Below are 26,768 nucleotides of genomic sequence, written 5' to 3'. Positions count from 1 at the left end.
GGCTGCTCAGCTCGGGCTGGCCTCGAACCGCTGTTGCTCAGAGCTCAAACTCTTGAGCGAGCTCTTAACCAACTGAGCCATTCGGCCGGCCCTGAACCTCCATTTTTTTACATCTAACTGCCTGTTTTTATATTAGTCCTTACAATTTTTCAGGCAGTAAAGTGCTTGGATGTCAGCATGCCCAGTTTCAAATCCTTGCTTATAATCTCTGAGACCTTGGGCAGGCCATTTAACCTTTCCAAGCCTCAGTTTTCTTATTAGTTAAAAAAGAAGTAAAAGTTTCTCCCTTCAGAGTTATGGCATGATTAAGTGAGATTACATTTAAAAAGTGCCTGGCAATAACTGGAGGCTACAGACACTGCTGCGGTTCTACAATTACCTGACCTCTCGGTGGTACTGTGTGGCCGACTCCCGTGTTGTCCTCAGTCTCACTGGGTCTCCTTTCCAGAGACCTTCTCTAGTCCCCACTGGAAGTGGGAGTTTGGTCCCAAGTCTAAATCCTTCTCCTGTTTCACCATCTGGACTGTCCCTTACTAAGTAACATCCCATGGAAAACTGGAAAGCCCCAAGGGCCTCCAATCACCTTCTCCTCTCCGCCCAGAACTCACTGTTGGCCTCATCGAATCTGTTCTCCGTGCTGCAGCCAGAAAAATCCTTGCACCAAAAATCAGATCCTGTCCCTCTCCAGGCATCAAACACTTCCAGGGCTTTCCCAAGCTGGAGGGTTACGCCCCTAAGGCCCACAGGCCCTGTGTGTCCAGTGCTACATTCTTCTGCCTCACACCACACCAGTTTCTGCTGCTCTGTACCCCAGCTTTCTTCAAGACCCTTCATTTGCCATGAATCCTCTTCTCAGAGCTCTGTGCACGAGCAGCGGGCCCTCTGCTGAAGAGCCGTCCTTCTACCTTGGCCTGGTAACTTCTACCTGATCTTCCAATCGCAGCTCAAGCCTCAATTTCTCAGGAAGCCTTTTCTGACCACACAGTGTACCAGATACAGGACTGCCCCTTATCCGCAGGGGTACCTTCCAAGACCCCAGTGGATGCCTGAAATTACAGGTAGTACCAAGCCCTAGAGATACTATATATATTTTTTTCCTATATATATAATACTTACCTTTTCACCTAAAGGAAATACTTCATGGCTTCTCTTTGGCATATCCAAATTGCCAGCATCACTATTTTTGTGCTTTGGGGGCCATTATTAAGTAAAATAGGGGTTATCTGAACACAACTATTGTGATACTGTGACAGATCGGATAACCAAGACAACTACTAAGTGACTAATAGGCAGGGAGCGTCTACAGTGTGGAGACACTGGACAACAGGAGAATTCACGTCCTGGGTGGGATGGAGAGGGAAGAACAAGATTTCACCACACTACTCAGAATGGCGTGCAACTTACGACTTATGAATTGTTTATTTCTGGAATTTTCCATTTAATATTTTCAGATCATAGTTGACGGTGGGCAACAGAAACCACGGAAAGCAAAACCACGGATAAGGATGAACTACTAGACATCCACTCACATTCTCATGGCTTCACAGGCCTCTTTTGTAGTACTCATCACAGCTACAATTTTACATTTATTTGTATAAGAATTTGATTAGTATCTGTTCTGACCCCTAAAGTATAAGCTTCCCTGGGCAGGGATTGTGTCTGCTGTTATTCGCCATTATACCCCTTACACAATGTTCAATGTTAATGGTTTAATGTTAACGTTTGCACAAGGTTTAAATAATACTACACGCACACAAAATATTGATGGAAAAATTGAACAGAGAAATTCTCATCTAATGTAGATCTGAGGTAGGATTATTGAGAGAGCGATGGCTGAACCTATATTCAGTTTTTTATTATAACCCAGTCTGGCTATAAGTAAAACATGTCCTGTTTCATGGTCTTCAAGTTATTCCTATCCTTTTGACAGTGTTTTCTATTGCATGCAAATTAATAAATTGCTATTCTGATTTTATACATTTTCATTTATTTGGTTAATACACATCCATCCTGAGAGAAGAAACTATTCATAATATGCTGAGAAAAAACAGGCTTCTGCAGCTACAGTCCTGAAAATGAGATCTTAGACCTCAGTTTATGCACCACAGTAAGGAATGTCAGCTGATGAGGTGACCTGGAGAAGGCAGGATGCTCCTGCCACTTTGGAAGCCATGTATCAATGATGCCATGCCTTCTACAAATGGTGAAGCTGGCTATTTACACAGTGTATCTTCAAAACAGTGAAAATGCTGTGCTTCCTATTTTCAGATAATGTTACTACTTGATTAAGCTGGCCATGCATTTCCCACAATAAGGTTTCTAATGTAAGGATAATCTATACTCTTGTCATTTTTTTCCCAATGCTTTTGTAAAGATTGGGTGGAATTAAAGATAAATGTGTATTAATAAAAAAGAAACGGTAACTGACATACTACAGGAAAGAAACCTGTAATGAGGTTTTATTAGAGCTGTGCTTAAAGCAACTAAGCAAGGCAACCATGAAAAGAAATCACAGAAATTTAACAAGCATGCAAATTTCAATTTACATAATAATTCTTTAATTAGCTAGGATGATTTAGAAAGAGTCTTCTCTCAGCGTTACTTGAGGATTTTTCAAATTTTGCCAAAAGAAAGGTTATGTGGGTTAAAATACTTGCACTGAAAGAAATTTCCCTATGGAAATTTTTAAAAGATCCTTTATCATCGTTGTTATTATTAAAAACTGTTTTTCAAGTGTTTTGTTAGTTGTTTTTTTTTTTGTCTAAACTTCTTATAGGAGATAAAATTAAATTTGAACATAAATAAATTGAAATGAATACCTGATTCACATCTTGCCTCTTCCAGTATTCCAACTTACATTCTGAAAGACACAATTAGACACAAAAGCTAATGTGAAGATTAAGATTAAAAAAGAATGAATCATTTCATTATTATGAGAGGTCAATGCTTAATGAAAAACACAAGTATTGGAAAAGTCTATTTTAAGTCAAGTACGAATGAACCAAAAGGGTGCTGTTTATTTGTAAAATGAGAATTTTAAAAGAATAACTAAAACGTAAATATTGGGTGTTTTCTATGATGATTTATTAAACTTTCAAAATGCTCATTTGGATATAATTGCTTCAAAACATCAAAAGTCTAAGGAAGGAAATAGGGAACCAAAAGGCACATGAAAACAACTGTTAGCATCACTACAACTAATTACAATCTTGTCCCAGGGAGTTAGTTAATAAGGCAATTAACAGTCCATTAGTCAATCTAAGTTTTCTTTGTTCTGTAATGGGAATTGCTTACAAAATACTTAAAATAGTAGCTGTGGTGGTCCTACCATCTTTAACTCCAAATGTTAAAATAGTACAGTGAGTTACTATAAAAATTGCCTTCAAAAATAACCTCATTCCCCTATTTTTCTACATATAAATTCAGAAATTTAAATAAACAGTAAACAAAATAATTATGAGGCTATGTCTTGATTTAATGACTTTAATATATATTACCAAAAGGGTTCTAAGAAATTTTTATGATGAAATATCCTTTAATAAGCTAATAAAGTTTAAATTAAGTCCCTGTATTACTAGTCATCTACTAAAATTTCCTACTAATCACCTGATTAGGAAGAAAAATGAATATTCTCTTTCTTTGTAACTTAAGATACTTAATATTCATGTAAGAAAAATTATATTCTTTCTGTAATCACTCTTGAAGTCATGTGATTCTAAAACATTAATTCACTAAGAAATCAAATGCCAAAATAAAGGTCTATCTCCTAAGTACAAATATACTATTTAACCTAATTTGTATTTAGACCCAATCTAATCCATTTACTGCAGAGCATAGGAATATAAAATGATGCAATGGTTTTGGAAAATAGTTTGGCATTCACAAAAAATTAAACATAAGAGTTTCATATGACCCACTTATCCCCTTCTAGGTATCTAGCCAAGAGAAATTAAAACACATGTCCACATAAAAACTTTCATACAAATCTCCATAGCAGCATTGTCATAATAGCCAAAATGTAAAAACAACCCAAATGTCCCCAACATGACTGTATAAATAAAACATGGCATATACATCAATAGAATATTATTCAGCTATAAAAAATAGACTAATGAGTCATGCTACAACACAGATGAAACTTGAAAGGATTTAGGCCACATGGAGGAAGCCACAGACACAAAACACCATACAGTGATTGATTCCATTTATAGGAAATGTCCAGAATAGGCAAATCCAGTGACACGAAGTTGATTAATGGTTGCCAGGTAATGAGCAGAGGGAGGAATAAGGAGTGATGGTAATGGGTAGGAGTTTGTTTTTGTTTTTGTTTTTGTTTTTTTGGGGGGGTGGTTATGAATGTTTTATAATTAGATAGTAGGGGTGTTACATAATCTTGTGAATATAATAAAAACATCGAATTATACAATTTTAAAAACGTAAATTTTGTGGTATGAGAATTATACCTCAATCAATAAATGAATGCAATAAAAGAAAGAAAGTGTCTAGGGAAATTCTATTATACAAACCAAAATGAGTCTTCTCTGGTAAAAATGCTTGAACACAGCTTGAGTACGAATCACTGGAGAAGGTTTTAAAAAGGACATTTCTAGGCTTCACCCAGACTCTTGGAATCAAAATATCTAGTGACAAGGTCTGGAAATCTGTTTGTTTTTTTTAATCTGTATTTTTCTTTTTTTTTAGCTGAGCCATCCTGCCACCTGTTGGCAGCTCAGCAGCAGCTCAGCTCGGGCTGGGAATCGAACTGCTGTTGCTCAGAGCTCACATTCTTGAGCGAGCTCTTAACCAACTGAGCCACTCGGCAGGCCCTTAATCTGTATTTTTCACATGTACTTAGGATGAGTCTGATGAAACTAATCTGGAGTAAGGCATCTGAGAGGAATTTTTTGGTCCAATTAGTGAAAACTTTGGAACTCTGGAAAAAAACCTTACCTTATAAAATAAGCAGAGCTCCAGCAAAAAGGAATTCCTTTCTTCATGGACTGAGAAGGAAGGGAGGCTTAGGCAACACAGAGAGACTTCAAAAGTACTAGAGATAGGGCAAAATCTGTCCAGCTGTGAAACATCAATTATTACATATGTGTGATATATAAGACTGATAGTTGTAGGTAAGATTTGACTCAGGGTGTCTTCTAAAACCCAGTAATAATAAGGCATGTGAGAAAAAAATCAATAGTGTAATTTATACTTGAAATTTTGTCAGGCAAAAAGCTGAGACTATATATTTCAAGCTGAATATTATAAACCAAATAACATGAACTATACAAAAGTAATACATAGAAATAAGTCATTACACAATATCAAAAGGAAAACTGTAACTTAAAAATGATTTTTTAAGTAAACTTTGATTTTATTTTAAAATGTTATATTCATAAAAACAATAAAGACAGATGTTTATACCTTTTAAAAGTGCCTCATCAAATTGCTGAGCTGATACTTTCTGGGGATACTTGATTCCAGCTCCCCAAGCGACAAAAGGAGTAAAAGTCTCTGAAGGATGACCAGCCCCATGAGAACCTACAAAGAAGACACCAAGAGAAATAAGTATATGAGAACTAACTTATTTTTTTAAATACTTAGTTTTTTGGTTCTTTTTAAGCTGCAGAAAAGGAGTTTATTAGAAGTAAAAATACATTTCAAAGAAGCAGAAGCGGGCCCGAGCAGTAGAGAATGGCTCAAGGGCCATTATTAGAAAAGAAAGTACACTCCAAAGGGTTTGGAGCGGGCCGAGCAAATGAAGCTCAAAAGCCCTAAAATACTTAGTTTTAAAGAGTCAATCCATCCATAGTTAATTCTAGCCACCACACACCCCAATGCTTGCAACTCTGTATAACAATTAGTTTTAAAATATTTCCAAAGAAAGTTAGGGCATCAACAACAAACAGGCATAAACAACAACAAAAAAGGCAGAATGTCTGTTGAATGACTCTGGTTGAAATAAAAAAAAAAAAATAATAATAATAATAAATTACTTGGAGGAGATGCCACCAGAGTAGCTCCGAAGGCTGAAAAAACAGAGGAAGCACCTTTGGGGAGTAACCCCCCCCCCAAGTCTGGGGCAAGCACTGAGGTCTGCTCTGGAGAGGGGAGTATAGTCTCTAGATGCTCCAGGCCACTCTGGCTGGTACAGCCCAAAGCCCTTTATGCAGCGGAACCAGCTCCCTAGAATGCTATGTTGTGATTTGCGGACCCAAACCTTCTTATTGCCTTATTCTGTTCCCTGTGCACACACTTGTGTTTGCCTTGAGAATCTCACAGGGAACACAGGCTCATTTAGGGTAGATTTCCAGGAGTCCCAGGTCCCTCAAGAATAGTACCTTAACCTCACCAGCTCTGCCCTTGTGGACAATTAACCTGGGTGGATACATAATAGGTACTTTTTCTTTTCTCCTCCCCGCTTTTCTCTAACTGCTCATTTCAAATGAGAGTATATTCCTTCTATACTTAGAAGATTCTTTATGGAAGAGCAGTCTTTTTTACACTAGCATTTTAAGCATACACTTATTAAGGGCTAGACACTTTGCATATACTAAGACACGCAATCCTCCTCAACATTATGTCTGCAAGCTACAGTCACCGCTGCTTTAACCATCAAATGCATGTTGCTTAAAGGAAGACTAACCCCAGTCTGTCATTCCATGATCAGAGGTCAAGATAAATGCAGTTTTCTCGTCATTTCCATAAAATTCTTTAAGTAGGGACACAATGTCTTTAATTCCCTCATCAACTAGTTTAATATTGTCCTTATATTCCCTGTTTAAAAAGAAACAGAAGAAGAAATTAAATTACATTAATTTGGAAAAACAAAATTTATTCAGCATGAACTCGTGACATTCAAAGTCAGTAACTCCTGAAATACTTCTGGGTTTCATCTTTAGTATTTTAAAATCAGAGCTCTTTAATCAAAAATAATGTTTTCTCTGTTTAAAGAAGCAAAAGAATCTGAAACAGTTTTCAAAAATGGTTTTCAGAAATGATGAGCAAATACATTTTAATGAATGCTTTTGAAGTCTCTCAAATGCAATAATGATGCCTTTCAAGTTCAGGTCTCTCACGGTGAAAAACGTATTGTTTTTGCCACATGAATAGGTAAGTCTCACTGTGTCAAGTGTAGAATATTTTCATGCCTTAGAGCATTTGTGATATAAAATAATGCAATGCGCTGTGATAAGTTTTGAGCAAATTGCACTTAAGCTTTCCATACCTGTACACTTAAACATGGCTAAAGTGGCAAGGCTGCTGAACGTGGCTGGTTTGTCATGGACGCTATCAGTTAAAGAAGGGGAGGGACCATGAGGCTTTCATTACTGACAGGTAACCGATAGGCTTTGCAGTTACACTCATCTAACCCAAACTCAAAATAAAGAATAAAAGTATAACATGGATTCTTCCTCTTTGCTATGGTCTGCAAAAGTGAGAAAAATATGTTATTCTATGTAAGGAGAGCTACTGAAATATAGTATACATAACTTTATACAATTATTTGCTAGATACAATACTGATAAAATGGAACACATAAGGAATAGCTAATTACATTTTTTTGTGATATGAAGATTAACACCATAAAAATGCTTTCTATTTTAAGATTTACTGAATTTCTAAAATCTATAATTTTTTCTCGGCCTTGATGATGAAGAATACAGGCTATATTTTACTTATATCAATGTGCAGTGTGGCCACAGCACATGTGACTTTAGCTACTATATCAGATTACATCTCATATAATTGAGAGCTTATTCTGCTTTAGAGTTATTTAAAGTATAAGTTCTGTTGTGATAATGACAAAAAAAATTATAATATTTTAAAAGTTCAAACAAACTGCTGTTTCCCTCAAAAACAAGAAATTAAGCACAGCATTAAAATTACCTTGATGTTGGTCGGTGAGCATGTCCATTTGTATCTATTCCTAATAAATGTAAGAAAAAAACTATTTTCTCTTCATTTAGTTTAGAAAACAAAGACTGGTTCTTTCTGGCAGCATGAAAGAATTCCTATATGTAACAAATCAGTTAAAAAAATTTAGTTCATTTATTTTATTTAAAAATTCTGATGAAAACATTTCATTAAATTTATACATAACCATGAAATTATCTTATTTTGTTTAAATTTGTCCTCAGGCTTACCAACACAAAGTTCTTATTGTCAGTTGAGACATCTATGCTCAAATACAGAATAAGCTATTTTCTGTGGCCAAAAAGTGGCTATAGACAGGAGATCTTAATTTCATAAAGATCTTACAACACTAAATAAAATACAGCAAATTGAAGACATATTTTGATAAGAGCCAAAAATAAAACAGTACTAAGTAGCCTTACGGGAATAAAGAGGGTTATCTAAATTGGACAGGAAGAAAGGGAAGTCATGGAAGACCTAATAGAGGAGATAATGAATGAAATGAGTTTTAAAAAGCAAATAGTTACAACATGGATGAAATTGAAGGATATCATGCTAAGTGAAATAAGCCAGTTACAAAAAGACAACTACTGTAAGATTTCATTTATATGAGGTAACCAGAGTAATCAAATACATAGACACAGAAAGTAGAACAGCAGTTGCCAGGAGCTAGAGTGGGGGAATAAGGGACAGTTGTTGAATAGGTATAAAGTTTCAGTTTGCCAGATGAAAAGTTGTGGAGGTTGGGGATGCAACAATGTGAATGTACTTAACACTACTGAACCTGTACACTTAAAAATGGTGAGGATGGCAAATTTTATGTCATGTACATTTTACAATTTTTAAAAAAACTGGAAGTAGAATTTGCATGGCTTTGTAAACTGTTTGGTTTGAATTAAGCATGAGTTTCTGTCCAGGCCACAAAGTCCAGGGAAGATTCCCTCTCTAGCCTGATCTTAAACCCTACTCCGAGTCAGTGTTCCTGCCACACTAACCCCTCCCCACTTTTTGTTCCTCAAATCCATCATGCTGGCTCTTCCTTCAGAGCCCAAGATTTACCCAATGCTGTTGGTCTGAAATATTACTCTCTACCTGCAATTCAGATCCTTCTTTTACCTTTGTCTCGCGTATTTCTTCAAAAATTGTCTCAAAAATTCTCAGGAAAGCATTCCCCTAATTGTTCAGTCTAGATGAGGATTTTCTAAAGATATATTCTCAGTCCCTATATTTTCCCTTCACAGTATTTACCACTGTTGATGATTTACTATTTTTGTTGTTACTTGACATATATATATATATGTGTCATACTCTTTGAAGTCATGGGCAAATATTTTTTTCCTGTTCATTATTATATCCCCAACACTAGTAATGTTAAAATAAAGGCACCAGCTATAGCTGCCTATCCACAAGGAATCAAATCCGTGATTTTCAGACATGTTTAGTTACATGTATAAAATTAGAAGCCAAAGGCCTTTCAGCAGAGGCTAACATAAGTAGTTTATATTAAGAAATTATAATTAGCAAAGAAATTCACTAATTATTTTCTTAAAGTAAGTTTTATTTAACTTGAAAGTTTTCACTGTTGACAAAAGTCTATGTTAAATGAAAAAAGAAAATTTCAAGGAGAAAGATCCTGATAAAATAAATAAGATTTATCAAAAAATGTATTGAGCACTTAACTCCAGCTAAGTAAATACAAAGAAAAATGCAAACACATATTGAGGAGTATATTTACAAACAAATTAACAAAAATGACTACATTATGGAGAAGTCCAAAATGTCAGTTCAAAAGACACCACTGGTAAAAAGAAGAATCATTGAAGGTTAATCAATGAATGCTTGTTAAACAGATAAATTATGAGTAGTAATTTGGAGATGAGAAACAATGGATTGATAAAAAGGAGAGCCAACAGCCACAAATGAGATATTCCCACAATTTTTTATGAATTTTGACTGGATTCCTGGTGAAACTGTGATAACTGTCCTACCAAATATTAAAAAAAACACCTTATTTCTTAAATAAACGCATAGATATTATTATGACTAATTTTCTCATTTGTCTTTACTTATCAAATTTTTCTTTAAAGTACAATTTTTAAAAAAATAAATCTACTTTATGTTATTATAATTGCCTTACATTTAAACAGCATTTTCCTTTTTTTTTTTTTTTAATTAAAGTTTATTGGGGAGACAATGGTTAGTCAAGTTACATAGGTTTCAGGTGTACAATTCTGTAATACATCGTCTATATATCACATTGTATGTTCACCACCCAGAGTCAGGTCTCCTTCCATCACCATATATTTGATCCCCTTTACCCTCATCTACCTCCGCCTTCCCCCTTCCCCTCTGGTAACCACTAAACTATTGTCTGTGTCTATGAGTTTTTTTAAACAGCATTATTTCAGAAGGCTTTCACACATCTCACATGGTGCCACTACTGTAAGAGACTGGTTCTACGGTCAACGGAAGATCAAGTTTCACCTAGCATGATTCAGCAGACTAGGAATAGAATACAGGTTAACTGTATTCCAAGCTGGGGCTCATTTCATTGTCAGAAATACTTACTTTTAAAAAGTTATCTTTTTAAGAATTATTTTTAAAACTTGTTAGTTGGCTATTGTAAAATGCATAATTTCTTAGAATGCAGTCTTTTAAAAATAGTCTGCTACAATATAGAACTTTTAAGTTCATGAAGTAGAAAACAATTGAGATACATCTACTACCAAATCACTTTCTAGCACTTTAAGTAGAAATATGTGTGCTGTGCATTAACCGCTTAATAGCACGCACCTTAACCTTATCAAAAACCCACGTATCCAGTTTTGTTACATCCTGGGCACCAAAATCCTCATCGTTAGCATCATAACTATATGTAAAAACATGGTCTCCCGTAGCACCTGAAAAAGAAATTTGGAGACAAAAAATATTTTAACAACTTTTAGACTGTCATAAATATGAAATAGTCATTTAAAGATTTTTGTGAGTAACCAGAATTTTTCACAAAGCATTCTGTAATATGATGGGGAAGAGAAAGGCAGGAGGAATAATTAACATTTATTTTATGTACCATGCTTTGTACTTGAACACATACTGTTGGTTTTTGTTTTCACAATAACATATTTTAATTTTACAGATACACTACACATAAGTTAATTCACTTGCCAAACTGACAACGCTAACACATAAAAATAAACACCAAAGTTTGTCTCCCCATAAGGATTAAACCATTCAAAAAATTTTTTTGTGTTAGGATGTTATAATCTAAAATAGATAAAGTCATTTAATTTACAAACTTCCTAAAGCAAGAAGAAAATTCAGCTATTTCACTTTTCTTATTCATAGACTATGTATATATTTCTCAATATAAGGGAATAAATATTGCTTAGTGCCGAACAGTTTCATGGGATAAACAAATATATTAATCATACACATTTGCAAGATTTTATTAAGAATCTAATCAGCTTAGTGAATTTCTAAGCTACGCTCTTATAGAGCATAAGGAAGAGAGAAAACGACAATCTCTTACAATATCAGCTTAGCGGTACTGACACTATTCCACTGCTTAGCCATTCTGCCTCTCACATCCTAAGTAAAGATCTGAGTGGGTTTGTTGGTTACCATAAGAAATGGAACATTCCTATTGGACTGTCTCTGATTCAGGCATTGGTCCTGTCCTATCAACTGTAGCCAGAAGGAAGGTAAGTTGAGTAAGCCATAGCAACTTAACCCATCCTCACCACCACCAGTCCCCACAAAAGCTAAACCACTTTCCAAAGAAGGGAGTACATAAATGGACAGAAGTTTGCAGGTTTTTGGCCTGCTCTACATAATAATGTTCTATGAGTATCATACATAAAATTCTGAATATGTATTTTGCTTTTAAGACATAATGATCTTCAATAATTCCAATTATTATAATTACACCCATGGCTACATATAATGTTACAAAACCTTTTCATTTAAGTGAAATGACCAATCATTCTGCTCCCACTAAAAGGCATTTAATGATAAAAAATAGAATTAAAATTCAAGTGATTTTAGGAAGTAACATAAATGAATTTTCTAATCTAGAGATGTTCTAATGCTTGCAGATTCATGCACAGAAACAAACTACAAGTCCAAATGGCATGATCTTGAACACATGAAAATAGGAATTCTAAATATAAATTTTCACGTTTAAATCTTTATGTGACTATCTACCGACTTCTTAATAGTTTATCCAAGTAAAATGAACCAGACATCAACATCATGGTCATGAGGAGTTATGGGATAAGCACTTTGCAGAACATTCCACATGAATTTTCTAATTTAATCCAAAACTAAATCTATGAGGTAAAAATCATCATATTTACAAAAAAGAAAACTGAAGTTCAGAGACATGATCTAACTTGCCCAAGATTATAAGCTGTTAAATGTTAAAACCATGTACCATTTCATTGAATCCAAGACACTAACAACTGTATAACATGCCAGTATTTCAAGTATAACTAACAAGGAAAAATCAAATTGACATGTCTGTCTATTGTAACACACATCCCTATTTCAGGGATGTTAAATGTGTTAAAACATGTATCTCAGAATCAATAAAATGTAGTAAGAACTATATAAAAACTACCATATTGATTTACTATCTATTTACCATCTGAGGAAATATAATCAATGACTCTTACCTTTGGCAAACATAGTCAAGATATCTGGGCTTCCCCAGCTCCATGTGTACTTGCTTTCATTAAAAAGGGAATCAAATTCCACAGGATTTTCCTTCCATCCTTTAGGTAATTGAGGAAAAAAAGCAAATAATAACAAGAGTAATACATACATGGTATGAAGCATGAGGACAGCCCCTAAAGAAGAATTCTTCAAATAAAACAATGAGGATTAACTGCAGAACAAATGCAAAACTAATAAAAGATTTTATGTTACATGTATTATGCCACCAATTTTTTTAAAAAGCTTACAATACATAATTTATTTCTTATTAAAATGTAGAATTATTTTTGAACTTTTGAGAGTTAACATCTAGGAAAACATGGATCCATCCCATCATATTCTTTCAATATTACAGGAGGAAATAAGACTAAAGCTTAGTTCTTGAATCAATACCAGTGTGTATTGATGTGAGAAAGGCCTGCTAAAATACTTGTCGAAAGTATCTCAAAACATGCTCCACCTGTGTCATGATTCAGTGAGAGTTAAAGAAGCAATATTTCCCTAGTCAGTTTTCCATAATAAAACTTGTCTAAATAGACAATACCTTTCGCAACTGCACTGACATCTTCATAAAATCCAGCAATTAGGGCTACGTGACCTGGCCGAGATTCAGTTGGCACCCGTGTATGAGATATCCCCCAGCTGCCTTCATGCGTTACGATATTCCTAAAAGATATTACAGATGAATAGTTAACATAGACTGTGATGAAATGCTCTGGTAAGGCTTTAAAGATACAAGATTATTACAGGAGTCAAAGCCAAAAACGAGAGTTAAAATTTAAGAAGGGAAGAAATCCTTCTAATCCCAGCTGAGCCCAGTCCTAGCCCTCCTACTTGTGGATTCAGTAGCCTAAGTGAGCCCAGATGGACAAAAAAAGAATCATGAGACAAAATACACCACTGTTGTATTAAGCCACAAAGTATTAAAATGGTTTGTTACATAATAAATCATTGATATATACAGTATTACCCTATCGATGTTAAATTTTATTAGGTGTGATGTTGGTATTGTGGTCATGAAGAAGAAAACCCTTATTCTTAAGAAATACATGCTGGGGCCGAGTGGCGCATTGGTTAAGAGCTGGCTTGGGATGCCAGAGGGCCCCGGTTCGGATCCCACATATGAGGGCCAGTGACACTGCCCTCTACAGCTAAGATGCTGAACAACAGCTCAACTTGGAGCTAGGGTGCCGTGAGTCGCCGGCAACTGTGTAGGCTGCAGCCTCTGCTGCAGTGGGTTGCCATCAGCCAGCGTGAGCAGCCAGCAGCCGCAGTGAGCGGCCGTCCAGAAGCAGGCGACTGATCTGCCTCGCCCAGGAAGAGCACAATGATGGTGCCAACTTGGGCCAGTGAAGCAACGTCCTCCACAACTAGACTGAAGAACAAAACGACAGCAACTTGTCTGTTCCCCTTCGCCCAATTCCCCAGGGCTGTTCCCATCCCCCAATTTCCCAATAAAAATCTTTAGTGTTTAGGGGTGAAGTATCATGCTATCTTGCTTTCAAATTATTCAGAAAAAAAATTGTGTTTGCACGCATGTGCGTGCGTGTGTGTGTGTGTGTGTGTGTGTGTATGTGTACTGAGAGAGAGAATGAATGCAAATATGAAAAAAGTTTAAAAAACTGTTAAATCTAGGTTAAGGGTATACAGATGTTCCTTATATAAACTTTTGCTCGTAAACTTTCCTGTACTTGAAAAATTCTCAAAATAAAAATTAAGGGGAGGTGAAATGGCTGCACTCCTAATTAGGAATAAATTATATCCCTAAATTTGAGATTAAAACAGGAAAAGTGTTTCTTTTGCTAAAATTTATCAACATTCTTTAAATTTTATCACAGTGATTTGCGAAAGTTTGGGAAGCAAAGTCATCAGTAATACCACTGTGGGTGAAAGGCCAGCAGACAACAAGTTATAAAACATAGCAGTGGTAACAATTTCCAAGATAAACTCTCAACTCTCAAAATGTTCTGTAGAAAAGTATCCGTAAGTACTGGTTTAGATCGACTAACCTCATAATAAAACCAATTTTGGTAAAATACATACATAATAAGTAAAAGCTTGAAAACCACTGAAGCAGAGATATTTTTTAACAGAACTATTTTTTTTTAACTTCTTTAGTTACATAATGAAAACTGAACTTAGAAAGAGGGAGGTATAAAGAAATTTGGATACCTCTGTTTAAAAACATTTTTTATCAGCTCAGATCACATTGAAAAGAAAAAAACAAAGTGAGGAATAAATAAAACCTTTCAAAAATAGATTTAAGGGGCCAGCCGAGTGGCTCAGTTGGTTAAGAGCTCACTCAAGAGTTTGAGCTCTGAGCAACAGCAGTTCGAGTCCAGCCCGAGCTGAGCAGCCGCTGAGCTGNCTCAAGAGTTTGAGCTCTGAGCAACAGCAGTTCGAGTCCAGCCCGAGCTGAGCAGCCGCTGAGCTGCCAACAAGTAGCAGGATGGCTCAGCTAAAAAAAAAAAAAAAAAGATTTAGAAGCACCTAGAAGATTCTTGAAATTGTAAACACACAATGGCATACAACACAGGCCCACCAACTGGATGAGCCCTTAGCCCGTTACCTAACACCCAACGGAGAAATAAGTACTAACAGAAAAGCTCACCTTTTCCTTAATAGCAAGCGTGTTTTTATCTTCTCAATTTTGCAATGAATTATATCTCTCTCTTTTCTTTGACAACTAACAAACTGACCAAACCATACCATCCAGTTTTCAATATTTGTAGGAATTTATGTTACACATTTTATGTATTGAGCTTAACCTTCGTTTGATCGTATTTTCCTATTGCTATCCCTGAGTTGCTCATTTATTTATTTTTATCCTTTAGCATGTTACACATTTCTTTGAGCCATCGTAAATTTATTTCTGGAAATTCAACATAGAATTCAAGTTTGTTCACTCTTACTGCAGTCAACAAATACTGGGAGTGTCAAAAAAATGTATACACAATTTAAGAGACGTTATCTATGCTCAAGCAGTTGTAGTTCACTGTAATCAGAAGTGCCTGGATGCTCGCTGATGGTAACCACTTTGAGCACCTCTTGTAATTGCAGAAGTCAAACGTGACTGGTATTCATCTTTTGTTATCGGTATATATTGATACATATTAATACAGTTGATACAATTAACTGTACCATATTGTGTATAATTGTGTATAAAATATGTATACATTTCTTTGGCACTCTCTGTATTTATTAATTGCCTACTATGTTCTAGCAACTGGAGATAAAGTAATGTAAAATACAGTCACAGCCTTCATGGAACTTGCACATGTTACAAACTATAAAGAAAAACAAAACAGAGTAAAGGGATAGAAAGTAATGGTGACAGCTGGGGGTGGGGGAAGACAGAATATTTTAGATGAATTTCCATTTGAATTTGAGTTTTAATCTCTCCACAGCAGCGTTCAGAAGGGCTTTTGAGGGGCTTGCCACTAATCAGAAAAAGAACAATTGTGGGAACTCCTTAAGTCAACAAAAGTAAACATTTCTTTTCAAAGCCACTTGATAGAATTTAAAATTATATGAAACAGCAACAGAGGCTTAGAAGGGCTTTAGTATAGAAGGTGCACTTTGAGTTGAAGTCTATTTGTAGTTAACATCATTGTAATTGGCAATTCATTAATATTTATGCCTGGCATTATTTTAAAACTTTAACAGGCTTATTTTATAAGAAAAAGATAATATAGTGCATTGTAAGGTAGGTTCGGGAAATCAGGACAAGGTTGACCAAGCAGCTAAAGCCATACATTTCGGTTCACCTGCTATCAACTTCCGGGGTAATCGAAATAACTTCCCGGAGGAAGTAAACGTGCTACTCTCTTTCTCATCATCATTCCTGTGCTCCACGTGATGAGATAAACAGTATCTGGACATGTTCCAGAGATGTCTTTGTTCAGCTGACATGCTTACCTAATAAATGGCGCCATAGGGTTTCCATTTTCATCGAATTCATAAAGTGCATCTGCTCGCAGGCCATCAGCCACGATGAGCACTAATCTTCTTGCTGGAGGAGGCAATGGTGTAAACTGTGGCGTCATCCCGTGAACCAGAGGAGATGTAAAATAAATGTCAAAGATGGAGGCGAAGAACACAAAATGCACGAGCAATCCCACAATGAAGAAGAGCAGCATATCCGGTGTAAGCAATTAACCTTCGAGAAAAGCTGCAAGAGGGAACGAAATTAAATTTGGGTAAACCTTATTGCCATTATATATGTTCACATATCTTTTTTTATTTTTATTTTTTATTACTACTTTCAGGTATATAAAACAATGTAATAGAGATTTACACCCCTCACAAAGTGATAGCCCATCTCCCCCAATTTACTATCTCTCTAACATGTATAAGCTGTTACAATTCCAATGACTCAATTTCTTATGCTATACATTTTCACATATCTTGATGACTACAAGTAGATTGAATGTATTATTTTAGAATATTACATAACTCACAACTTCATTTATGGTGGTAACAATAAACTTTTAATAATGAGATAATACTGAAATAAAATACATGATAAAGTACACTCAACATGTTCAAGAATAAGCAATTCGCTCCAATAAACTATTTATAATAAAATTAAAGGTATATTAAGCTCATAAAAATGAACATAAGATTAAAAAACAAAGAACCAAATGAATTAGGGTTCAGTAATCAAATCCTGTATAAAACAGAAAATATAATTCATGGTGCTACCCATATGACGACAACCATTGATATTCTCAGAATTTTAACATCATCTCAATGTGTCTGGATTTTTTTCGACTCTTGGCTATCAGCTCAGGAGACTTCTAGATTCTCTTGACTATCACCAAGCTTAGCAGACACCATTGCTCAGTTAGCAAAATTGTAGGAAGAAAAAGTAGTTACATTTTATCTGTGCTTCAGAAAATTTGTACTTATTAAGGGAACAGTTTATTTTAGTTCCCTGAACCAATCCAAAAAAGGTTACACTCATTCACTGATTCAATAAGTTCTGTGTACATATTATGTGCAGAATTGTGTGCAGTACTACAGAGGAACCAAGAAGACACAGTCACAGATCTGATGAGTTTATAAAACTCAGGAGGGACAACTAAGCAATGTGACACATTTAAATAATAATACTTATTAATAATAAAGTATATGCCATTAACTGCCAAAATCAAACTGTCTGTGGGAGAGCATCTGAAGCCAGTCTATAAATAAATACATAAATTTCTTGAACCATAATATGTTAAAAAATAAATGCTAAAAATCCTTTATAATACAAAAAAATAGTACCTAAATATAAACAAATAAACATTTGAATTAAAAAATTAAAACAAAAAATTTTTTTCCCTGAAAGTTTGGGCCAAAAATGTGGGTGCGCATTACGGCAAAATATGGTACATAACTCTGTCTTTGACTATTTGGATTACTGTCTGTCTCTATCACTTACCCACAATTTCATGACAGCAAGACAAGGCTTCTCCATCATTCATCAGTCTTAGGCATGTAGTAAGGACTCAAATGTTTACTGAATAAATTATTTAGGATTATCATTTCAAAAGTACATGTAATATGCTCTATTGGCCACTAGAGACTGCCTTGCTTCTCTTTTTATTTCTCCAGAACACACACATGAACTGTGAAGATTCATGATACATGAAAAAGACACAAAACTTTTATGCTTAAGTCATCTATACGTAAAATGGCAGAGATCCCAAATTTCATCCTTCACATACTACTTACTGTATTATTGCCAAGCACATGTATATTAAGCAATATTATTAACATGTCTCTTTAAACAGAATCACATTTTATTCCGATTTATTGAAAAAGAAACCTGTTATGATTGAGTCATTTAGAAACCTCTCAAAATAAATAACTACTACAAATTTTAAAAGGCACATATCCATGTACCAATAAAAGTTTTTGCCCGTGGAATGTTTACTACACATTAAAAAAATTAGATATTTCTAAGACTTTAAGTCAACCAAAGCTTGCATTTAAAATGTTCTTGTGATTATTTTTAAAACTATTAAAGCCAAAAATAATTTTTAAACACTAAAATGACTTAAGTACTTGGAAAAAAAGCAATCTTACATTTTCATCACTAAGATACAAACTTCAATGACTGTTCTGATTATTCAATGAAACATTAGCTATAAGACCTACATGAATGCAAATCTTGCTAAGCAGAAACAAATTCCCAAAATATTAATACTGTTATTTTAAGTAAAGACCAGCAATTTTAATATTCTAATATGTGCTATGTCTTAAACATTTTTAGTTGATAAATACACCTGTATGTATTGTAGGGGGCAAAGGTACTTACGGAGAAGACTGGCCAGTTGATTTGTTATGGGCTTGGAAGGTCATATAAACAAGTCCATGATTAGAGACTACGAAGTGGAAACAGGAAACTACAGGTTTATATAGGAAGCCAATCACGAAGAACTTCTACATCCAACTTCTTACAATTCTCTAAGGAAACACATTTTACATTTATTTTTAACTTACATTCTAGAAGTCAGACCCTAAATTGAAGTTATTCCCTCTGGGCCCTGCAGATTTCATTGCTTTTTCCAGCTTTTGCTGCTAAACAAGTTGATATTTGCTTTAATTTTAAAAACCTGTCAAATATTCTCAATATATACTAATATTGCATTAATTGATAACTATCAGAATAACTTGTATGGTATACTAAGTGCCAGGCACTGTGACAAGCATAATTCTGTGTGCTTTCATTACCTCCTTGACAGATAGATGACTATAAGAGAGGCTGAGAGAAATTAAGTAACTTTTTTAATGTCTCACAGCAAGTAAGTAGTATAGCTGGGATTTAAACTTTAGGCAATTCCATCTAATAAGAACAATCCTCTTCAGGAACCCTAAATGCAGAAGATTTCTAAAATTCTTCATTACAGAGATGGAAATATTGTATATAAAATGTCCATTTTTAATGATGCTCTTTCCCTGCCATTGATTAATCCTTCCCATTCCTCCATTCCAGAAATTGGTTCCAATTTCAATCTCTCTGGCAAGCTCAATTACAGTAAGGATCAACAATCTTTTTTTTGCTAAGAAATATGTAACAGGATACAGCATGAGCAATTTTGATGCTAGTTTTCTAAGATCAAGAATTATTTTAATGTTTTTTAAATGAATGGCACAGAAAAATATTTAGAATTTGAACATTAGGAGCTAATGTTTTATAAATTTTGTTTTGAATTCTTAGTACTAACAATGAGATAACAACTTCTAGCAAAAACAAAACAAAAAAAACCAAAGCCTTATTCAAATGAAAATTGTAGTTTACTGAGTCTGAGTAAACTGAAATTACAGCCTACATTTAACTGTTGGCATACCTTTACATGTAAACCAATAACCTGACCTGCCAGGTTATATAAGAATGCTCTATTTTAATTTTTCCACAGAGCTAAAGGAGATACTTTACTGCTTTAATGTAATATGTAACTTACCTGATAACATTAATTTCTGCTATTTATTGGGTACTTAAAGGAAGCTATACAGAAAGAAAGGAAATCTTAAACCTGCAAAAGTGGCAATTTGTGAAGAAAACAGCAGCTCTTAGGAACAGCGTTCTAATACTGTTGGCCAGAAGCTAATAATATCCCCTTTACCACCTTGGATTGTAATCAAGGAACGACATAAAAGATAAACGTTGAACTTCCAAACTTAGTACACTTACTTTATGTGCTAACATTCGATAAAGAAAATCAAAATTGTCTAAAGCACTTAAGTTTTAAAATAATTAAGTTTCACAGTCAATATCTGAATTTCAGCCTAAATGGACAATTGCAAGGCATCGTGGGAGAAAAATGGCTTTGGAGGTTAAGAGAACTGATTTTAGCTCCTCTGAATACATGTAAGTGGAGTTGACTTGACCAGGTCAATAAACATTTCTAGGCTTACATTTACTTATCTCTCTATTCATGGGGCTGCATATTTGCTATTTTGAAGGGTCCCTGTTGCGCAAACTTTGCATTAAATCCTATGTGTTTATTGAGCCCCTAACAGCTTGTTATCCAAGTAGGAGCTCTCAGGGTATCACAGATCCAAGCAGACGCTATCAGGGTAACACAGATCCAAGCAAATCCACTTTCCATTGAATCGCTCCACCCCTCGGGCCCCACCCCACCTTGCCTTTTTATAGCACTAACTAGGAAGCGAGAAGGCTCTCTCCAGAAATGCAAGAAGCCAGTGTTGTCGCCAGGCCTCCAGGGAAGCAGGCACGTGGCTGGCAACGGAAGGAAAAGAAACGACACCAAATTCTAACTACTGCCCTGGGCGCCTGCTACACGTGCGGAGCAAATGTTACCAACTGTCAGCAAACAGCAAGAAAAAGTGAAGCGTCCTAAGGAAGCAGCGCGTCCGTGGCCGTAGGGCCAGTTTCGGTGCCACCGCACCTTTGCGCACTGGTCCCCGGATTTTACCTGGGGTTTGTCCGGATCAGGTCTGACCTCGGGAATGAGGCCGCCTCGGCGCGAAAGCAGGACTCAACTCTTCGGCCGAATTCTCCTCTGCCTCCTGAAAGGATAACCAAGCCAATGTTCCTACACCACAGTCATAACCCCCCTCCCAACCGCGGAACGCCTCCCCGACACCTACCTGGCTAACTACTGCTCTCGCGATAATTGTAAGACCGGTCCTCGGTAACTCCAGCCCCTTCCATCTTCCTCTGGCCAATCACACACGAGTGGGGGCGGAGCTTCGCCTTTGAGCCAAGAGCGGCTTTGCTTGCTGGTGCTAAGAACAGACGGGGCTGGGCGGGGTGGAGGCAGGACGGGGGCGGGGAGAAAGGGGGCAGGACGCGCGCCATCTCTCGCGAGACTGGAGACCAGGAAGACGCCTGCAGAGCCGGGCTGCTGGTGCAGCATCGGCGGAGGCAGTGGGTGTTGCTGCATCCGGACCTTGTGCCTCTGAGCTTACGCCTGGTCTCTAGGTGGGGAGACGGGACGTAGCCAGGCCGGGACTGTGGGGGTGCGCAGCGCCCGCTGGGGCTTAGGGGGAGATACAGGCTGCGGCCTGTCAGACCCAGTCAGGGAGGTGCCCACACTCTTGACAGAATAAGATGGCGGCGATGGCGCCTGGAGGTAGTGGCAGTGGCGGCGGCGGCGTGAATCCGTTCCTCAGTGATTCGGACGAGGACGACGACGAGGTATCGACGACCGAGGAGCGGCGGGCAGGACTTCGGCTGGGTTCCGCGGGCGGCCTAGATCCTGGCTCTGCAGACTCGCTATCGCCCCAGGATCCCGTGGCCTTAGGGAGCAGTGCACGGCCAGGGCTCCCTGGGGAGGCGGCGGCGGCGGCGGCGGTGGCACTGGGGGGCAGCGGGGAGACCCCGGCCCGATTGTCAATTGATGCGATCGCGGCTCAGCTGTTGCGCGATCAATACTTGCTGACCGCCCTGGAGCTGCACACGGAGCTGTTAGAGAGCGGCCGTGAGCTGCCTCGGCTGCGCGACTACTTCTCCAATCCGGGCAACTTCGAGAGACAGAGTGGGACCCCTCCGGGGATGGGGGCGCCGGGGATCCCTGGAGCTGTTGGCTTCGGAGGCGCAGGAGGTCGAGAGCCGAGTACGACGTCGGGCGGGGGACAGCTCAGTAAGTGAATGCAGCGTGTCTCTCCTGCAGTGTTGTTAGGATTGTGGGGGGAGGGGGTGTTTGGGGGGCTGGTACTGAACATTAGGAGCATTTTAGAGACACAGTTGCAGGTTGTTGGGGGTCTTTTGCGATGAAAGCGAAACGACCTGGCGGTGACTGCACTCCGCCTGCCTCCAGCCGTTGGCTGGACTTGCGCTCCCCTGTTGGTGTCGGTATCTATAAAAATATCCAGCGTTTCTAGTTCACTGGCTCTATTACGGGACTCCACAGGGCTCCTTGCGAACTGGCTTATCTGAGCTTTAATCATTTTTCCTTTTTCTCCAATTTCCTGAATCGCCACTACCAGGAAATCGTGGCACTTAAATTGTTCGCAGCAATTCTTTGACGGAAAGTCAAGAGAGAAAAGAATAGGCAATGTTGTTGCTCTTTGAAAGTCAAGAGAGAAAAGAATAGGTAATGTTGTTGCTCTTTGAAAGTCAAGAGAGAAAAGAACAGGCAATGTTGTTGCTCTCTGCAAAGTCAGATCCATCGAAGACCCTTTTGTCTTTGGGATGATTGTCTCACTCAAAAATTGGGTTTTTCCACTGCATGAAATGTGTTCTGTTTACATAAAGTCAATTTAAGTCAAGTCAATTTCGATGCCTTAATTTCAGTAGTTTCCAAAATTAGGGGAAATCTAAGGAGCAGGGTAGGCAAGTTCTGCCTGCGGTTTTTATCTCGTGGTCCCACCACCCGCAGGCTTTTTATTCTGCATGAGTTGGGAATTTACTTTTCTTCCTTGTTAAAATCATTTTTAGCAGTACAGGAAAATCGTTTATCTCATTCATGATATATTTAAAAGTGTTTTTTTTATGGCTTGAAAACCTAGTACCAAGGATGTATACTGGATTCCCAGTCTCCTCCTTTGGGAGGAATCTTAGATTTTCCCTTATGGATGGTATGAGATGTTTTATTGTGTTATATGAGGGTAACGAATTTACTAACAAATATTAAACATACAATTTTCAAATTGTAGTCTCATTGTGCCCTAATTTTGTCTCTATACTTTTGAATGGTACCAGAGACTTATAATACCAAACTTAGATGTAGTGAAAATGCAGTGCGTTTTCTATCAGGGTAAATGCTAAACAGATTTCCCCCTTAGATATGGAATTTTCTCAGTAAGTATAATTTACCTTACTCAATATGTAGACAATCTTCCTCTTCAGAAAAAGATTTCCTCATTGATGGCCTTTAAGACTATAAAATGTAACAGGGCAGTGTAACAAAATTTTTATGCAGTTGGGTTTTTTGTTTGAAGATTTCTAAATTATCTAATAATGATTGTCACCTGACAAGCTCTACTGCTTACTCAAGACCCAGCTTAAAAGACACTTGCAAATGCTTTCCATACTCCCTGTGCTTGCTTAGTTGCTGCGTTCTTTCATTGTGCTACTTTCAAATCTCAACCATAGCCTTTAACTCTTTTGTATCTGATTTGTTGACAATATCATTTTTCTCCATTAGATAGTCACTTCTTCAAGGGACATATTTATATCCTTACACTTTGTTACAGTCCCTGGCCTACTGTTGAGCATAACTGGATTGCATCTGCTCTTTTTCTACTGTATTAGTGTAATGAAATGAGTTATTCTTCATAACTTTATTCTATTTAATTTAAAAGAATTTCATAATCTTCTCATACCTTATTATGGTTGAGATCACTGTCTGTGGTGAAAATTTCTCTTAAAAACTTTATATAGAAAAAGTTGTTTATAATTTAAACTCTTTTTATATTTTAGTGGTGTTTTAGGGTAAAAATTTATTTCTAATCGCCTTTGCATCATATTTATAATTTCTTGAAATAACTCCTGTGATCAAACAAATCACAATTTAACTGCAATCAAATATTTATGTGCACCTCTGCTTTTCTATTATACTTATTTATTTGCACCTGTTTTAGGTACTGGAGGTCCATGAGCACGCGCACACACACACATACACACACACTTTTCAAGAATGTTTAACAGCATCCTGGCCTCTTTATCCACTAGATGCCAGTGACAACCACCACCAACCCCATCACCCAAGTTTTGACAACTAAACATGTTTAGGTCAGGGAAGGGGAGGGCAAAATTTCCAAACTGAGTGCCGTTTCTATACATAAGTTTTGCCTGTTCCAAAATTTCATATAAATAGAATCATGGAGCATGTATTCTTTTCTGGCTGTCCACTTGCTCAGCATAAAGTTTTTAGAATTTATTCCTGTTTTTTTGTGTATTAGTAGTTCTTTTTTTTTTTGGTTTATCCATTCCTCTGTTAGATATTTGTGGGGGTTTTTTTTTTCAGGATTTGGGCTCTATGATTAAAGCTGCCATAAACATGCTTGTACAAATTTTGTATGGATATATGTTTTCTTTTGGGTAATACCAGGGATAGAATTGCTGGGTTATATAGTTAGTATGTATTTAAGATTATAAGAAACTCCCAAACTGTTTTCCTAAGCGTTTGTACCATTTAAAATTCCCATCACCAGTGTATGAGAGTTCTAATTTATATACTGCATCCCTCAAACAATTGGGGTTTTCAAGCTTTTTATTTAATTTATTCTAGTAAGAGCATTGTGGCATCTTGTGGTGGTTTTAATTTTCATTTCCCTGAGGACTAGAGATGCTGAGTGCCTTCCGAGCTTTTTGCCATTAATGTATCTGCTTTCGTGAAATGTCTGTTCATGTCTTTTCCCTAATATGATAGGTAGGGTATTTTGTTGTTGTTTTGTTTTTTGTCTCATTATTGAGTTGTAGTTCTTTATGTATTCTGGATTTGAGTCTTTTATCAATATGTGTTTGCGAATATTTCTTTTTTTTTAAGATTTTTATTGGGGAATTGGGGGGATGGGAACAGTGCTGGGGAATTGGGGGAAGGGGAACAGACAAGTTGCTNGACGATAAAATGTCCTTCCTGGCCCCTTGGAGCTTTTGTACATTGTAACCTGACTTTACACCACACTTGCCCTGTACTTGGACAACTGCACACACTTGCTTGTACTCGTCCTCATTTGTGACTTGGTGGACATTTATTCTTTAGGGCTAGGTGCACATGATTTGCTGATTGAAGCCTTCTATGACCCTATTGAATCTGGGAGTTGCTGCTAGTGAAGTGCGTTCTAACAAACAGGAAATTTCTCTGTTTAAAAAACAAAATGACTACATCACCGAGGTGTAGTAAGAGTTGAGATGTTTGTATATAAATTTTCCCTTTTTTAGGGTTTTGTTTTTCTGCATAGTACTTGATCATCTTCTGGCATATTATATCTGTATCTCTTTTGTTCACTGCTATATGCCCAGTATCTACAACAGTTCCTGGCACAGAATAGGTGCTTTATAAATGTGTAGTGAATGAATGATAACCCTTTAAAACATAAAAACCACCCTTACCTTGACAATCATATGAAAACAGGCCTCAGGCCACATTTGGTCCAGGTCTTAACTGCCAACCCCTCTTGTAAAGCATTATTCCCCTTGACAAGTGAATATTATATTTTTATGTTACAGAAAGTAGAGAGGGAAAGCAGTTTAATATTTCTCAAAATGTGTTTTTGGGGAGTTAAAAGGGATGAATGGATTTTCAGCTGTGCAGGGACAGTGTCCCTAACCAGCAAGTTCTTCAAGAGTCAATTGTGTGTATAATTATATGGATCTTACATATGTGATCATATAAATACATAATTTCCCCCTGAATTCTTAGGAGCCTCTTGAGGCACAAGGACGTTTGTGAAAAATATTCAGGTAACTGTATAACTTTATTTTGCCATCATTTTGGAAGGATGTTTTGTTGAATATGGAATTTGAGTTGCAGTTTTTCTCACTGCACTCTAAAGATGATGTATCTTTTTTAATAGCTTTATTAAAACAATTTTTAAATTTACAGTGTACAATTCAGTTGCTCTTAGTATATTTATAGAGTTGTATAACCATACCCCAATCTAATTTTAGATCATAATCATCACCTGAAAAAGAAATCTGTTACCCCTAATCACACATCCCATTCACCCCGCCCTCCAGTCCTAGGAAACTACCAATCTACTTCCTGCCTCTACAGATTTGTCAGTTTTGTTTATTTTCTATGGTTGGAATCAGATAATATGTGGATGTTTTCTAGCCTCATCCATGTTGTAACATGTATCCGTATTTCAGTATTTTATTGCTAAATAACGTTCAATTGTATGGATATATATATACACACTTCATTTTATTTTTCCATTCATCCATTACTAGACATCTGGTTGTTTCCACTTTTTTGCCATTGTGAATAATGCTGCTATGAACAATTGTGTACAAGATTTTGTGTAGACATATGTTTTCATTTCTCTCGGATCGAAGAAAAATTGCTAGGTCATATGGTACCTCTTATGTCTATCTAGCCTTTTTAAGAATTGCCAAACTGTTTTCCAAAGTGGCTGTATCGTTTACATCCCCAAAAGCAATATACGAGGGTTCCAATTTCTGCACATATTGGCCAACACTTGTATTGTCTTGTCTTTTTATTAAAGTAAGATATAATTTT

The 26,768-nt window shown here is 36.7% G+C and overlaps 2 protein-coding genes across 4 annotated transcripts in view; one reads left to right on the top strand and one right to left on the bottom strand.

Moving 5' to 3' along the window:
- The window catches only part of PIGN (phosphatidylinositol glycan anchor biosynthesis class N), a 93,673-nt gene extending 72,457 nt beyond the window's left edge, over nucleotides 1–21,216 (bottom strand). Inside the window, exons 1-11 of one of the 3 annotated variants that reach the window (XM_019657707.1) lie at nucleotides 21,054–21,216; nucleotides 18,932–19,080; nucleotides 18,053–18,239; nucleotides 16,543–16,795; nucleotides 13,169–13,290; nucleotides 12,585–12,683; nucleotides 10,705–10,811; nucleotides 7,885–8,009; nucleotides 6,641–6,771; nucleotides 5,419–5,535; nucleotides 2,820–2,860 (exon numbers count right to left, since the gene is read on the bottom strand). In XM_019657707.1, coding sequence (XP_019513252.1) covers nucleotides 2,820–2,860; nucleotides 5,419–5,535; nucleotides 6,641–6,771; nucleotides 7,885–8,009; nucleotides 10,705–10,811; nucleotides 12,585–12,683; nucleotides 13,169–13,290; nucleotides 16,543–16,763 — 963 coding nt within the window. In that variant the 5' untranslated portion in view covers nucleotides 16,764–16,795; nucleotides 18,053–18,239; nucleotides 18,932–19,080; nucleotides 21,054–21,216. The remainder of the gene's footprint in view (nucleotides 1–2,819; nucleotides 2,861–5,418; nucleotides 5,536–6,640; nucleotides 6,772–7,884; nucleotides 8,010–10,704; nucleotides 10,812–12,584; nucleotides 12,684–13,168; nucleotides 13,291–16,542; nucleotides 16,796–18,052; nucleotides 18,240–18,931; nucleotides 19,081–21,053) is intronic. The other 2 variants (XM_019657706.1, XM_019657708.1) reach the window with 2 other exon arrangements.
- A 250-nt stretch (nucleotides 21,217–21,466) lies between these two features.
- Nucleotides 21,467–26,768, top strand: part of RELCH (RAB11 binding and LisH domain, coiled-coil and HEAT repeat containing) — a 119,898-nt gene continuing 114,596 nt past the window's right edge. The window contains exon 1 of the mRNA XM_019657691.1: nucleotides 21,467–22,223. Coding sequence (XP_019513236.1) covers nucleotides 21,692–22,223 — 532 coding nt within the window. The 5' untranslated portion in view covers nucleotides 21,467–21,691. The remainder of the gene's footprint in view (nucleotides 22,224–26,768) is intronic.

Source organism: Hipposideros armiger, unplaced genomic scaffold (genome assembly GCF_001890085.2).
Source record: "Hipposideros armiger isolate ML-2016 unplaced genomic scaffold, ASM189008v1 scaffold_278, whole genome shotgun sequence".
In the NCBI taxonomy this organism is placed as follows: Eukaryota; Metazoa; Chordata; class Mammalia; order Chiroptera; family Hipposideridae; genus Hipposideros; species Hipposideros armiger.
This window is presented reverse-complemented; position numbering and strand designations above follow the sequence as displayed.